Below are 16,330 nucleotides of genomic sequence, written 5' to 3' on the forward strand. Positions count from 1 at the left end.
ATTTTTAGCCATCATCATCTCATTGCTCATCTCAGAGAGGGAGTGCACTAGGGCACCAAATGTGTATTAATTCACTGCTGAAATTAGTCCCCTACAAATGTACAATTTATTCCTGTTTGAGTAACAGCTAATTTATTTATTAATTTTTTAAGTGAACTATGTATTTGTGTTTTCTTGATAAGGTTGACGCCACTTTTAAGTTCTCTAAATATCACTGCACATCTAATGAGTTGGCATGTGCCGGACTAACACTTGACCCTCAGTGACTAGCCATTTACTGTCCCTATGGACAGATACTTAGAGGTGTCAATCATCTCATCCAACCCTCAGCAAGAATATAAATAGGCATAGAGGAAACTAGGCTTACATTTTAACAAGTGTCTCAGGCATTAGACAGGGTGGGACCATCTGTAAAAAAAAATATATATATATAGATTAAGCAAACCTTTCAAAATCATATTTATTGTAAACAGAGATTTAAGTTATGAACAAGTCTACAACCTCAAATGAATAGATTAGCGAGGCCTCAACTATAAAAGCGGATCAATATTCACATCTTATAGTTGATCAACCAATATTCATCTTCATTTGGTGAGCACTGTGTTCCCTTGTGGAAATAAGGAGGAAGAGTTTGTAGTAGGAGACATACTCTGTAGCCAAAGATATCACTGGGTTTGGAGAACAGCGACAACAGTCTAGCTGCCAGCGACAGAAGTCCTCATCTTTTCATTTCCTCTCTCTGTTTTTCCTCCACACATCTACTCGCCCCATCTCCACCTCCCTCGTCTTCACATCCTCCCCACACTGCAGAGCCGGCCTCTCAGGTTTCTGCAGCTGGCACGAAAAAAAAAAAAAAAAAATGCAAGACATTTGAAAAGAAGCAGAACGTTACACCAGTGCCTGACTCGGGTAACATTTCAGCTACCAGAATCCATGAGAGGCATTCTAATAAACCCCTGCAATATATATGATATTTCACAAGTCTTCTGACTTCTACCATGGGGGGGGGGGGGATTCTGCTTTCCAGCTCATATAGTCGAGCTGAACATAAAAGCTGAATTTGGCTTATATTAATAAAAAATAAATGGCATAAATTGATTATTAAATTCAAAATTAAAGGAGGATTATAGATTTTCAGTCCTTGATAAGAACAGAGAAATTGAATCTGCATCTTTAATACTCACACCTCAGTGTGGAAGGTAAAGGTTAATCTGCTCCATTTTCTCAAATATAAAGCCAACAAGAAAAGAGTGACACTGCTGCCCGCTTAGTAAGCACTAGATCTGCTGGGTGGAATCCACTGGGGAAGACGAATGACTGCAACAGGGGCAATTTAACCCTGTGACTGATGTGTCACATTGTGCTAGTGCCTGTGATCTCTCATACAGCGCCTTTAATGGATACTGAGAGCGCAGGTACACTGATCTATACCCTGCGTCACTGCACATCTCAGAGACACCCAGCAGGTATGTAATGGCCACAGAGATTTATTCTCTGATGGGAAAGACGGAGCCTTTTCCCACAATGTAGAATGATGTTGTACTTGTCTGACTGTCTTTGAGAAGGCTGGAAAAAAGGCTTCTTCATTTCTTAGATAAACTCACTGAATAGTCAACTTAAAGGTAACTACATTTACATTAGAGACTACATACTAATGGAGTGTTTTTGGATACAAAGTATGTTTAAAGTGTTTTCAATCAGTGGCAACACACCGTGGTGTCACCCATTGGTTTGTGAACAGATGTTCTGTTGCCATCTTGGTTTTCTGAAACCAGAAGTAAAGCCAAATTTGTAGGAGCGGGGCCCGGAGCTCGACTGAGGGCTCGAGGTCCCTGCAGGCTTCACCCATTGGACGATACCAGCTGTCAGTCACATGGTATCAATGCCCAGATGCATATCCTGCTTTATCGTCAATTTTATATAACATGAGACCTAAATTTACAAAAAGAACATTGTGCTGTATAAAATAACTCTGTGTGAAAAGGTTGTTTTAAATAGAGTGAGAAGTAGACTTCAATTCAATAAAAAACTATTTTGCAACCAGTGGAGTCGCCCTCTGCTGGTCATTAGAGTGTAAATCAAACACTTCATTAGTGCCGTCATCAGTCTATATCCATTCTTATACACATCCATGGTTTCTAACTAGTACATTTTATTAATGTTTATTTTTCAAGTATTGCCATGCTTGGTATCTAGCCTAACTGCTAACTTAAGCCTTGCCAAAATTTGCCTCCATGTTGCTTTTATGAACATATGAACAAAGAATAAACAGCTTCACATAGCTTCAAATACCTGAAACAAATACAGTTTTCTTATTGTATGATGTAAAATGAGCAAAAACCTCTGAATTCTTATTTGCTGCCAATCAAATCAGTTATACATTTCCCACTAAAATGGGTGGGGACATGACATAAGGGCAAAGTACCCACATTGCTGTCCTCAAAGGGGACTAGATAGTTCACTACAACTCACTACACAGTGGACTATATGGTGACTAATTCCATTATGTCTCCAACACACTTCAGCCTTCAAGACACCTCCTCCTCCCCCAACTTATCCTGACTGGGATTTCTTATCAGTGTCTCTGGTCATCAAGCAGCCTGTGTTCAACAGTGTCATTCAGCTCATCCTCTGCAGCCACTGCTCCCTACAGGACAATTAAGGCCAATTACACACGAGGAACCAAACACAAAAGCTGCTGTTCCTTTAAATCTTCATTTGTTTGGAACGAGGGATCGCGCGAGGCACAAGAAGCAGGAGAAACCTCACTTTAAAAAAATACAACATCAACACAATGTCATGCAACCCGACCCTCCTGTGCAACACAACACAGTGAGTGAGTGAGTGAGTGAGTGCGCAGCGGTGTCCAGCTGCCTGCAGCAGGGAGCCCGCTGTGTGGATGTCTATGTGCAACCCTCTGGACTTGGTGGGAGGGGGAGAAGTTTCCCTAAAGACGAGCCTGGATCACTGAGAGAGACGATGCCTTCCTCCTCCAACACACACTCGCGAGTCGCTCAGTGGATTTGCTGATTGCCGAAATTATTTTTCTGCAAGTTTATTCAAAGGGACTGAGGAGAGGTTTTTTTTTTAGCCAGAGGATGCTCCCACAGGTCGTTCGGATTCTGTATGTCTTGTCTTTCTGCTTTTTCCAAGGAGGCTTTATCAGGTGAGGAGGCGCACCAGCCTTTATTATTATCGCCTTTTTCCTACTGCGAGTTGTTTTTTCTCTTCTCGTGCAACTGCTTTGCATTAACTTTTCATTCACAACTGGCTGTTCACACCACATCTGGCATTTTGTAGACCTTTTTTTCTTTGAACTTATTACGCATTGTTCGGGAAACGTCTTAATGTTGTCGCGAAGGAAACAATTGAGGTTTCAGACAAATAATAATTAAAGAAAACCTTTAATTATATATTATTAAATGGGGAAAAGCGACACATATCCGATTATAAAGCGGTGCATGTGAAACGAGGTGCGCACGGTTTCACAAAACAACCCAGTTCATTTTTACGCACAGATTTACGCACAGAACTCTGATCTTTGGACGCCAACTCTGCAAATCACAATTTCTATATCATGGTTGCAGTGTTTAAACTGGTGTCAAATACAAATGAGTAACATGGCTAGTTGAAAAAAACCATCAGACATTATTGTCTTATTGAAACGTGTCCTGATTGCGAACTACCTGTGGAACTCCTACTTGATTTCCAGGGTTGCTTTGGTGGCTTTTTAAATCTAATCTAAGATTCCAGTGTATGATGGGATATTCATCTGATGATTAAGTGTTTTCTAACAACATGTGAACAAAGGGCTCAAGGGGGAAACAACCCGTTGGTTTCTCACTGACACTTGAACCTGAACGACTCCATGCATGCTAAACATTTGGGCTCATTTTTCCAGTCAGAGCAAGAAATAAAGTGTGCCGATTCATTTGGAGTAGATTTGGCTCCAGTCAGTGTGTATTCAGTGAAACAAAAACACCTCCCTCTGATCCTCCTGTCCTCCTCTTATGGTTTGTACCACACACACACACACACACACCTCATGTCACTCTCCCCTCCCTCATGCCCTCACTGAGACTACAACCCAGCTCCTCTTTCTCCTGTCCTCCCTAATCCCACATACCCTTGCTGCTGTCCTCTCTCCTCCACTGGTGGCAAAAACTTTTATTTGCAGTGAACACTTTCCTTATTTCATGCCCTGCCAACCTCAGGTGTGAGCGGGTGGGAATTGGGATCTGCATAATCCTGGAGTGGAACAGAGCCGTGACTCTGTGAACCCAGGGGCAAATGGGAGCAGCTCTTAGCCTGGAGAGCACCACCTCTGAGGAAATTATATGCCCTCCTACCAGCCTCTTTTCCTGCCATGTACGGAGGGAATGAGAGAGGGAGGAGGGTATGGCAAAGAGGAAGGGATCGAGGAGGGCAGGTGTAAAAGACGGGCAGAACCTGATAGGGGTTTGTGGTGAGGAGAAGGGGGAGAGATGGAGGGGTGGGGGATGGAAATGGGAATGGAGCAAACTGTGACAAAGAGAAATGCGAGAGTGATTCATTTAGCTGGAGGTGGCGGGGGAGATTAGTAAACTGGAGGACTGGGCTGCAAGATGGAGAGAAATGGTTCAGATAGGAATGAGGAGATGAGTTTGGGGGGGGGGATTGTCACGTGAAATAGTCCACAAACTGGATCGGTGCGATTTCACACTGGATGATTGTCATGAAGAACAGGAAGGAGGGCTGTAATAAATAACAAAGTTCATATCATAGTCTGAGAGGGTGAGGCTGAGGGGTTAAGAGAGCTGTGTGGAGTGTGTGTGTGTGTGTGTGTGTGTGTGTGTGTCATGTCTTGTATTGTTGCAACGCTGCAGGTCTTTTCGACTTGAATGTCAGCTTGAAAGGAAGCCCTGAATCTGTCTGTTTGCCTGAACCTATTCTGCCACTTGTTTCTCAGCAGAGTTCTTTCACGATGGAAAAATAAAAAAACTAAATTGTCAATTAATGTTTGATAGCTACAGAATTGTTGGTGGATCTAGAATATATCTTAACTTATCTCTTAAATGTAGGGGTTGCGTATCAATTAATACATTTGCTGAGACGTTACCTAAGTTTTAGTCAGGTTAAATTTGTTAATTTAAACATGTTTGTTACAAAATGCAATTTTTTAATTCCTCTGAATAAGTCTTAATTTTTAAAATGCTAAATTTCAAGTCATTTTTATGTGAATGTGTCTGTTGGTTAAGTTCACACCTGCAGGCTCAGTCAGTTGAGGGCAACAACATAATGGTTCTCACTTTAACACTCAACTAAAAAAGCAGCTGTGGAGGAAATTGTACATGTTGTCAATGTGTTGGAATGACATGGAGGCATGATCCGTGCACTGCAAGACTGCACGTCACAGTTTGCGTCCATGCTGCTGCAGATCCACTGCACCCACCACAAAATTCATCTGCTTCAATTCAGTGTCTTATCAGGTAAAAACCAAATCCATTCAACACAGAGCCAGAGCGAGCCAATAATCCTGTGGACTGATGCCAGCAGACCTTAAGACCTAAGTTACACCTGCGATTTATTCTGCTCTAAAAAAGGTCCAATAATGTTGATGTGAACGGCCTTGTTAGTATGACACATGAGCATTTGCAGCAAAAGGTTTTTTGGAGTTTCCTTCGATGTCTTGTATTGAATATACATAAATTTAAATTTGACCAAACCAATCCAAGCGTTCACTCAATCCATTACACTTTTAATTTAATGCTGAAGACATGAGATGGTCAAATCACTTCAGACTTGTGAAAGATTGGTTTTATTTCTGGTACGTTGTCTTAAAAATGAAAAAAATCACTCATTATCTACTCACCACTGTGCTAATGGAGGGGTGGGCGAAGTGTTTGAGTCCACAAAACACTTTTGGAGAGCTTGTGAGTATTGTGAACTAGGAGGAGGATCACAGGGGACATTTAGGCTGAAAACATGGAGCAAATGAGGCTGTTTCAAGTTGAATCTGAATGTCGAGGCTTACAGACTTGATGAAACTACAGGAGCAGTATGGAGACATTTTATACAGTTTTATTTACTGTTGTTTGTATCACGTTGAAGAAGTGATCCCCATTTACTTCAACTGTTTTGGATTTAGCTGCAACACTGTTTACCCCAGAAACTCCAAAAGTGTTTTGTGGACTCAAACACCTCACCCACCCCTCCATCAGCACAGTGGTGAGTAGATAAGAAGTGAATTTAATTTGGGGCGGCACTATCCCTATAAGGACATTATTCTCCCAAGGAGAGCTTAAAAACTGAACTCACTCGGATACTTGGAAGTAACTGGATGTTATTAATACAACATAAACCTAAAACTCTCAAACGTGCAGTGAACTGTGAACAGTAAATTCACAGTGGACACACAAATTGTATAAATGTGTATGTGTGTCCCCTGGTCATCTGTATATCTCACATTTTTAAAAAACAGTCCACCCCAATTAGGAATTCAAGATTTATGTCTCTGGCTCAATTTTGATGATTGGGGGCAAGTCTCTTGTATGGATAACTGGCCCAGTTAAGACTGTGTCTAAAATACTGAGATATTTCTATTTGTGCTTCAATAAGGTTTAATTTATTAATCATTTAGTAAAGCAGATATTTGAAAAGTTGTGGTTGAGGCTCAGAAATCATACATTTAGATTCCAAATATCTTGTTTACCAGTTTTCAGTTGTAAACCTGATGTTTGGGAACATTTAGTGCATCTTCTTTTCAATGAAAGTAGGTAAAACATGATGAGCCATATAAAGTGATCCATTCATATCCCAGATCAGCTGCTTTATATCAGTGGTATATCATAACTTAAATTTAGCTCCCAGTTTGAGTCTCTATCCAGTGACTGCACAGTTTTTAAAAAATTGCCAGTCAGCGAGTGTGAAGGGCGAGAGGGGAAGACACTTTGGGAGTGGGTCTGGTCAGTGTGAAGAGCAATAGGTGATAACATTTTGTACCAAATGAGGTCTCTAAGGACGACTGTCCTTGAGCACAGTGAACTTTTATTATTCCTGAACAAACTTCTCATTTAAGCCCTGGTGGCCAAAAGGTTGCAACTTTTAACGGGAAACATAAAGCAGCAGAACTCCTCAAATGATGACAGATGTGCAAAGGATGGCGGCAGTTTAAAGCTACGTTGTACTAAAGATGAACAACTGCCTAGAATTGCTTTTCCAAAGTGTCTAAAGGGTTTAAAACAGCTAAATCAGACCAGTCAATTCAGTCTATGATCTGATGTGCACTGAAGTAAATCCATGCAAATGTTTTAGTTTCAGTTCAACTCATCTGAAATTCACACTATTGACCAATTGCTAACAGTCGAGCTCTGATTGAATAGAGAGACCAAAAATGTAGCATCATCTTATAGCTTGTTAGCTGTGTTGCACCGTCCACTTTCATTTGGCTCCACAGAGTATAAAGTGATGAAGACTGGTTTGCACCAGTCAATTGTGCAAATATCTTTAGAGTAACCTGTGTGAACTCAGTGACCTACTAGCACCTGAGTTAGTGAGCTTGTTGGCTGACAGCTCGAAAAGGGTTTTACCTCCTGATCTGACTTTTCAATAAAGTCCAAACCAAAATAGCAGGTTTGAAAGTTTCTTTGGACCACAGTCGGTTGGACCACTTCCAGGAAGCGGAGACAGCATTAAACAATAGAAGAAGAAAGCGAAGTGGCTGTTAAACAGCAGGGACCAGCGTTGATTGTGGGAATTCTCAGAACAAAGTAAACATGAATCCAAACTTCAAAAGCTCATTTGTTGGACGAGGACACAATCTTTCCATGGTAGTTTTTAATGAAATTCTGATGGTGGTCCCAGCTGGTGTAGAAGTATCTGCAACAGTAAAGTAATATCTGGAGGCTAGTAAACAGTGGAATGAAGAGGACCGCAATTATCCTGTGTCTTCACTTTAAACGTTTCGCAAACCCACAAGGAGCTGATGTGGTTTGCCAAAATCATGTGCACGGAAAAACATGGGAGAGAAAATGCCAGTTCCACCCTGGAGTTGATTTTCATTCAGGATGAAGCTAGTGGAGAAATACATATTCATCCCCGTTTATATTGAAATGAAATAGAAAGTTAGTAAAAAATAAAGAAGTGGCTGGAGCTCACGGACAGGGCTTCTCTTGTAAATCTTTTTCAAAAGGTAAACTGTGCACACCAGTGGTAATGAAAAAACTATTTAACCTTGAGTTCGAGTGTCACAGACACTTCGGGGGTTCTCTCATCCTCTCTGAAAACACAGGAAATCCCCACACGTTTAGCTGATGCACAAACTGGAGGAGCGCTGACAAAAAAGGAAGCGTGAAAAGAGGACAGATGGGATGTTTACGTGAGTTAATAACTAAAAAATGAAAGCCAGGCAGGAGACAGGAGTCGAACAGATGGTTTGCTCTCCACAGCCAGTGCCACCGCGAACAGTAGTGATGTGCTTAACTATGAAATATCAAATATAGGGATGCAGAGGAAAACCTTCAGAAGATGAAGAAAAGAGTTTATACTTCTGCACCGATACACTTTAAGCTCCCGTGAGGACATGTTGAGGATTTAATTGTAGCTTGTTTGATAACAACTTCAAAACAAGTCATTATTTATTCTGCTGGTTCACAGAGGAATGTCAGAATTAGGTTTTTCTACAACTAGTTTAATATTGTGTCCTGGCAGCCAGAGGAAAAAGTCCCTGCACCACTCACATTGAGCCAAAGATTCTGAGCAACTTTTAATAAAAAGGAGTCGGTGAGCTCAACTTGGTCACACGGTCTAATCTAAAATCCCCCGACAAGAGAGCGGAGACTGACACAGACGTGCCCATTGCTTCGGTTGACATTAAATCTGTGTTTGGATATGTGGTGGAGGTGACAGCTTACTGATGGTCTCCAGCAGTCAGCCAGCACCTTCAGTGTTAGGCTGACACCCGCAGCTGAGAGACGTGACTGATGGTTCTCAGCCCATTTCAATCAAACCACATGCGACCTTTCCCCATTTCTCCTGTATGAAATGTGCATTACAATCTCCTCTGCCACATCTTAACACTGTAATTTTCACTGAGACCCTGATGCCCCAGGAAAAAGATGGTGCTTTATCTCTATTACATTTTCTATTAGCGAGAATCTCACCATGAGTTTAAAAGCTATAATCAATGTCGTCTTACAAATAGTTTTAGAGAAATGCTGTCTCTCCCTGTCATTTCCTTTTCCCGCATTAAACCACGTGTGCATGAAATGCCTCTGCAGCCACCCGAGCTGCCGAATATTAAATCCATCATGAAGTGTAACTGATGCACGTCAGCTCAGAGTAAAATCTGATCTCTTCAGATATGTGGCCAGCTATTGTTAAGCTGGGAGAGCATTAAAATGCATCATTGTCCGTTGGTCATGGAGGGAACCACCAAAACCTTTCAGCTGTGCGTTCACAGAGGACCAAATACGATCAGATCTATCCTTATGCTTCCTACTTCAAATGCTAAAAAGTGATGGCAGGGGTGAAAAAAACCATCAAGTTAAATGAATGCCTTGTGGCCACAAACCTGCAAAAATGCAAGTGCAGTTAAAACAATATTAACCACAGAGCGAATATGCAAATGGTGGAGAGAGACCCCAGATTCAAACCAAGAGCATTCTTCCTGTAAAGCAACATCTGCAACACTGTGCCAGCAGTTTAAAGAATGTATGAAATTACAATTTACAATAATAACAAGTCACATGTAGACTAACAAACCAATTAATCACTGAAAGTGGTCAAACTTTACTCAGACTTTGAATATATAAAGACATTTAATCACATTCTATCGTAAAATTTTAATCAAATGTAATTTCTCGGAACCTAAAAGAGATACCAGATAGGTAGCTGGGGTGGAGGCGCTGTGGAAGTATAGTATTCAGATGGATTCACTGTAGATTTAAAACCACAGCAAAAACTAAACAAGATTCAAAATGTTTCATTCTGTGCATCAGAACAGCGCAGCACACAATGTGAGTTAGTAACGAAGTATGTGACACAGTGGCAGAGTAATGCAATCAAGTGGATCCCTCCACTCTTCTTCTCTGGTCCTGCCAGATTAAAATGGCCACTTATTGACTGGAGCAGCACTTTGGCTCTGAGGTTCACCACTGTAGGTCATTATGTTCTATGCAATTAGGAGCATGAAGTGGGGGCCCATTATAAAACCCTCCATCATGTCGTTATATCTGACCAAACAGTCCATGCTGATTACACTTCTCGCTCAGGGAGATGGTGAAGTCCCATCCACAAACAAAAAGATAAAAATAAAACCTCACAATAAATGCTTGGTGGAAAAGAGGCTGTGTTTTGCAGAGTCAAACTGAAGATCTGGTTTGTAATGGAATCAAACTCTTATTAACTGGAGCATTTAGACTGACCACCCTGGGATCAATGTGTAATTACACAGGCCTATAACTTATCAGCCAAACAGTGCAGGCTAAAGCCAACAGTGGAGGGGCTTATTACACACAGTAACTCAAAGTGAAATTTACACCTCAGCCCAAACCATTAGATTGAATCTGCCAGTTGGATTGTAGTTATGTGAGGTACAGTTCAGTATGTGAGAGGATGCAGGGGGAGTTACTGAAATTTAGATTCAGGAAATAGAGAAAATGTGGAAAAGAATTAACATATTTCATGGCTTGAGCTAAAAATTGCAGTCATTGATGAGTATTTCCTATGTTTGTAAAGCAACAGTTCACTGACTAAAGAAATCTCTATGTTCTTCTTATAGGAATGTATCCAAAAAAAAATCTGCTATAAAATAAAATCCAAAACAACAGAAGCAATATCCCTTAATCCCCCATATTACTCCAGCCGAGGTCACACATTACCAGCGGAGCTGAATTTGTCGAGAGTGGTAAAGGGGGTCGGGGGGGTCGTTGAGGTGGGATTACATCTGCGTTCGTCCGATAACGCAGTGGCAGTGAGGGGGTTGGTTGGGATTCAAAGCAGGAACCTGTGTAATTCCTCTACACACTGAATGAGTGAACCATACTGCCTGATTAGAGTCCATGTAACATCTGTTTACACCTGGCATTAGAATGTGTCTCATGTGACCACTTGAGGTCAGATATCCCTGCCCCCGCTCGATAAGCAAGAACACAAGTGTCAATTCTGTTCGCAAAGAACAAATGATGTCGATTTTTTTCCTATTTTACAGATGTATCTGTCAATGTGTTGTGTATCGGTGTGAGCAAGAGAGAGAAAGAGAGAAAATGAGAAAATCAATGTGATGTGTGCAGCTCTGCTATGGAATAAGATTTTACACTTTTCAAAAATTGAATTCACTCTTGATATTGTGGCCACAAACAAACGTAGGATCACTAAGGAAGGTAAAAACTTTTGAGTTATGGTGAAACAATGGTGGGTCAGAGGATGCCAGCAGTAGCTGGTCCTTCTTATGTGGCTCAGGACGGATTTGGGTTCACAGAGCCGAGAGAATGTGGCCACATGCGTCCCAGATGTCCGTAAGATGTACTGAGTGTCAACCACTTCGGTTCAGATCATTCAGGACAAATGTTAATACCAGGCCTCAACAGGGTCTTATTCACTCACCTTTTGGAAATAAAAAAGAAAATGCGTTTGTTCATGAGGCTGTGAAATTTAAAGTTTACTTTAGCAACATGTAGTTTTCCATGTTCTCACAGCAAGAGATCTTAGAGGGCCTTCAAGGTTCTAAAATAAGTTTTGTTCTGTTGGCCGAACACTGTAGGTCTCCATCATCTGACATTTTGTGATGTAAGTGTTCTGTTTGTCATTAGTGGGCTGCAGGTCTCTTTTACACAGTGTTAAGCTGATTCAAGGGTAAAACACTCCAGATCATGTACTTCCACAAATTCCCTCCCCCCTGACCTCTGCAGCACTGGCAGTCACTTTTCTCCTCACATTAGTGATATGACTAGTTGTCCTTGACAAGTGAGGTGCAGTATATAACTCTAATGATATCATAGTGTGCTAAAAAAAAACAAGAGCTGTCAATGACAATAGCTGAGCCAAGTTTTTCATAAGAGTACAACACAACAGCTTAAGCTCTGAAATGTGTTGCTGCTGAGCCAAAGGGTATTTTGGATTGTGTTGGTGCACAGCACATAGAGAGGCTGGTTTTGAAAGGATGAAACTTTGACTGTCTCTCTTTCAAGGATTTGTTTTCCACAAATAATTGCAGTTTGCAACCAGGAGAACTCCTGGTGAGAAAACTTCTATTTTAGATGTCAAAGTTTGGATATTCAAGCTCCTCACGCTTATTATTTTACTGATCTGTCTAGAACGGAGGAGGAGATACTGTGAGTGAGTCTCATTTTGGAAAATTTAAATTGATATCATTAAACATACCGTTAAACCAAATTAACAGGCACTGAGCTTCATTTCCAGACCACACAATGCAGACTGTAGGAAGTCTGTAGGTAAGTGTATGTGAGGGTGTAGTACTTCTACTAATTAAAGGGGAGAAAGATGGGATACTAAATATTTAAATATAACCAGTGTGGGATGTTGAGCAGTGGATGTATAGTTTCTGAAATAATAGTCTATTTATCACAAAGCATGCAAGTCTATTAGAGTCTGAGCCTTTAATTAACCTTCCCCCTTTTCTTGATTCAATCAATGTCCTGGCAGACATTTGTCTACTGCTGAAAGGACAGATCGGTGTGAAGTTATGTGTCTAGGCTGATAATCATCATATTGACTACCACTTCTATTTATTTACAGTAATATTTGATGGTTAATATTTATATTTTAGGCCCAAACCAGACTAACATTCTGATTATGGATGCATGGGTTCAAATCAGGCTGAGCTCAATTGTATAATTAATTAATTCTGCAGCTCATTTGTGAATCTAGACACTAGTTTCTACTTTTCTCCATCAAAGTGATTCAAAGACAGGCTGTAAAGCATGCAATTGATTTTACAACGATAAAAGACTGATGTTTTCTTGGCACCACTCTTTGATTTGCCATTGCACCTGTTAGGAGCCCGTATAGTTTTTTTTGTTTGAATTTCCATATAGCGAATGTTTGTCACTGCCATGTAAAAAATACATGATAGTTAATACGACCTAGTGGCTGTTAACCATTAAAAGAGGCTTCAGTTGTTACGAGGCTGTAAAATTTACTCTTAGTCTTTGCTCGGTCAAACGGGTGAAATGGTCATTTCAAGGTGAGCCTGCTAATATCTAAGTCTTAATCACTTTAAACCGGAAGTCACATTGACATTGAGTGAAGATTTGGTGACACTGCGATCAAAAAGAATGGACATTGCATTATGGCTCTTTGGAGGACACGACTTGGATGTCCGGGCTATGATTTTATACTTTGACACACCCTGTTAGTTACGCACGGACATACTTTGTTCATGGTTATCTCAGGCCACACATTAGGTTCGGAGCTTTCTAAACATCCATAGCAGGGCAGGGGACATCTCTTTTATCATGTTGAACAGACACAATCTGAGTCTGAAAATGTATTCACCTTGGTGCCTGACCACTGAGACTCCATCCATTTGTCTGAGTGTTCCCACAAGATGCCCACATTGTTTCCTGGAATAATGTGTCAAATGCGGTGGCTCTCGTCATCGGATGAGAAATGTGCGCTTTTCAATAAATGGGTGCTACGCTCGATAAGCGTGTCATGGACTCTGTTGATGGCTCTGGGTTATGCTGTTGTCATTTGTTCAACTCGCTGATCCTGACACATTTTAGAAATTTTCTTTAATCTTTGTGACACATGTCTGCAGTGTTGTGAGTATGACAACAACCAAAAACAATTTCAATACCAGCAAATCCAGGAAGGATTTGTATACAATGGAGTAATTAAATCCACCTGAAAGGAAGACAGAGAGAAAGCACATCAGTGTATGTCAAACAGGATTAGTTTGCAGACTGTCTGAACTTGTTTCTCCTTAACAGGCTGAAGGATTACCATAACCATATGCCTTTGTTCTTTGGAAAAACCGCAAGACATGCTATGCATGTCCAGCACCCCGAGAGGCTCTTGTGAACAAGACATCATCCTGGAAAAAGTGCACAAAGCAAATGGAGCTGTGCCTGAGTTGTCTCTTGGACTTGAGCCTCTGAGGATATCTCACAGAGCCAGTGTCTTTCTCAGCTTAGGGTTTCTTTAATCGGAGACAGAAAACATAAGGACGCTTAACGGTCAGCTTTGTGTTACAGTGTCTGAACTACACTAACTGACACCATGTAATGTGGAGTATTTTGACTGGTGCCATACACGAGGACAGATGAAAACAAAGTTTTTCATACTCTCTTCCAAAGTGCATCTGTACGGTTTGCATTGCTGTTAGTTCATGTTTAGTTCCTGTTTTATTCTCTGATGTTTTGTCTTCTTGGTTTGTTTGATTGGTACTGTGTTTAAGTTTTGCCTGTTTACAACCTTAAATAAGAGGCAAAAGCAGCTATTTGTCCCTTTGTCGAGGCAAAGCAACTCACAAAGACGCCTGTATTTCCACACCAACTCTTAAATGCTCTCTAACAAAGGATCTGACATTGTTGTGTCTTATGGTTGTCTCACCCAAAATGTATAAACTAACTTTTACTCTTTAATATTTGTTTGCAGTTTGTTAAATATGTGTTATATGTTTTCTCCTTAGAGCTGACAGTTAGCCATTATTCATTTGACTTCTAGAAGAGACAATCAGAAAAGCAGCAGGAGATTTTCACAGTGGGAAACAGAAAACAGAGCTTGTCCATGTCCATCCGTATAGAATTTTCCAGTACACATCTGTTAGTGGACAAGGATGTCCCAAAACAATAACCTTAAATGTCCTCAAACACACACAGTGAAATTCTCCATCAGCAGCATAAGTGAAACGAGAAAGTAGTATTTCACAAAGCATTGTTGTTAGGTTGCTTCCTTTAGGGGTATGATTCAGAAAATCCCTGGTAGACTAAGCTCCATGCAGGCTCTGTCATGATGTTGTTGTTTCTAGCCAGAGGTTTGATCAAGCGAAACAGGCCAAGGGCTATGCCTACAACTTCCTTCCTCCTAGCTGTAAGGTTCAAAATATGGGTCAGGTAGAGTGCAGTGACTGACTTTGTGTGTGTGTGTGTGTGTGTGGATGTGTAGTGTGTTTTTGAGGAAACTTGTGTCTGTATGTCAGTCTGCTTTACCTCGTCCTTCTGGGCTGAGTCCTCACTTCACTGTGCAGACTGACAGAAAAAGATGCTTTTATATTTTGGTTAAGACACAGGTGGACCGTAACTGGGGCCAGGCACACATTGACGCACCCGTCAGCCCTTGGATTTCTCATGTCTCTCTTACAATGCATTAACTGCTGTGGTGCTCTGTGATGCTACTGCCCCTGAGGCAAATGAGAAAGCCACCAGATCTTACTTCCTCTATAAGGAGCAACAGTTAGCAGTTGACAACCATGTAGCCAGGGGAAAAAAGTCAGAATTGCAGAGGACTCAGCAACGGCTAATTCCTTATATGCCATATATAGCTGGGAAAACACCATCATGTAAGCAGCTTAAAGCAGTTAGCAAATACAAGAAAAAGATTATGGCAACTGGAAATGAGCATACTGATGGATACTGATGGTCGCTGACGGCTCGATCTATATTCATATGCTTGCACATAGCAAATGGAAGACATTAATCATCACAGCTAAGCAGTCCTCTAATTACATGTTCTCTGCGCTCTGTTAAGACTGTAGTCTACTTCTGTAGGAATCCAGCTGTAGAGATTTTCCCAGAGGCCTTAAAGACTACAGAAGGAAGGGTGGGATGTGCAGGGATGCAGAGCCCAACATGTGGAGGCATACACACAGCCCTCTTTTTAGAAGATGATGAAGATGCACATACACATACGCTTCATTATGTCATGCAATTACCAGTCCAGTTTGGTTGCAATGGAAAAAAAATCCAATCTTGCTTCCCTATCCACAGCATTTCATTACCCTGCTTTGATCATTATTTTATACCCCCTGCATGTGAACACAAATATTCAGTTTACAGCAAGGCTCATAATGATGGCACAAATTGGCATACAGGCATAAATCAGCTTTGATTGCTTAAAAAAACAAAACAACAAGAAGTGTTGAATGCGCAGATGATAAACAGATGTGTAAACATGCATATAAAGGCCGCGTTGTATTTGCATGAATCTAGATGTGCTGTACAAAGTGGACAATTATTTTACTGCTTTACACAAACTACAAAACCAACTAAAAACATATCTGGTGGAATAAAGCTGCAGTCAGAACAGTCCTGCTGACTCTGTTTCACAGAGACTGACAGGAGGCAATCCACCCTGATATCAGATCAAAGACAAGGTGGCCTGAATGCAG

At 41.0% G+C, this 16,330-nt stretch overlaps 1 protein-coding gene across 2 annotated transcripts in view; it reads left to right on the plus strand.

Annotated features, from left to right (window-relative positions):
* The first annotated feature begins 2,605 nt into the window (after nt 1–2,605).
* glra4a (glycine receptor, alpha 4a) overlaps nt 2,606–16,330 on the plus strand; it is a 39,845-nt gene continuing 26,120 nt past the window's right edge. Inside the window, exon 1 of one of the 2 annotated variants that reach the window (XM_020087006.2) lies at nt 2,606–3,166. In XM_020087006.2, coding sequence (XP_019942565.1) covers nt 3,099–3,166 — 68 coding nt within the window. In that variant the 5' untranslated portion in view covers nt 2,606–3,098. The remainder of the gene's footprint in view (nt 3,167–16,330) is intronic. The other variant, XM_020087089.2, reaches the window with a different exon arrangement.

This window comes from Paralichthys olivaceus, chromosome 9 (assembly GCF_024713975.1).
Source record: "Paralichthys olivaceus isolate ysfri-2021 chromosome 9, ASM2471397v2, whole genome shotgun sequence".
Lineage (NCBI taxonomy): Eukaryota > Metazoa > Chordata > Actinopteri > Pleuronectiformes > Paralichthyidae > Paralichthys > Paralichthys olivaceus.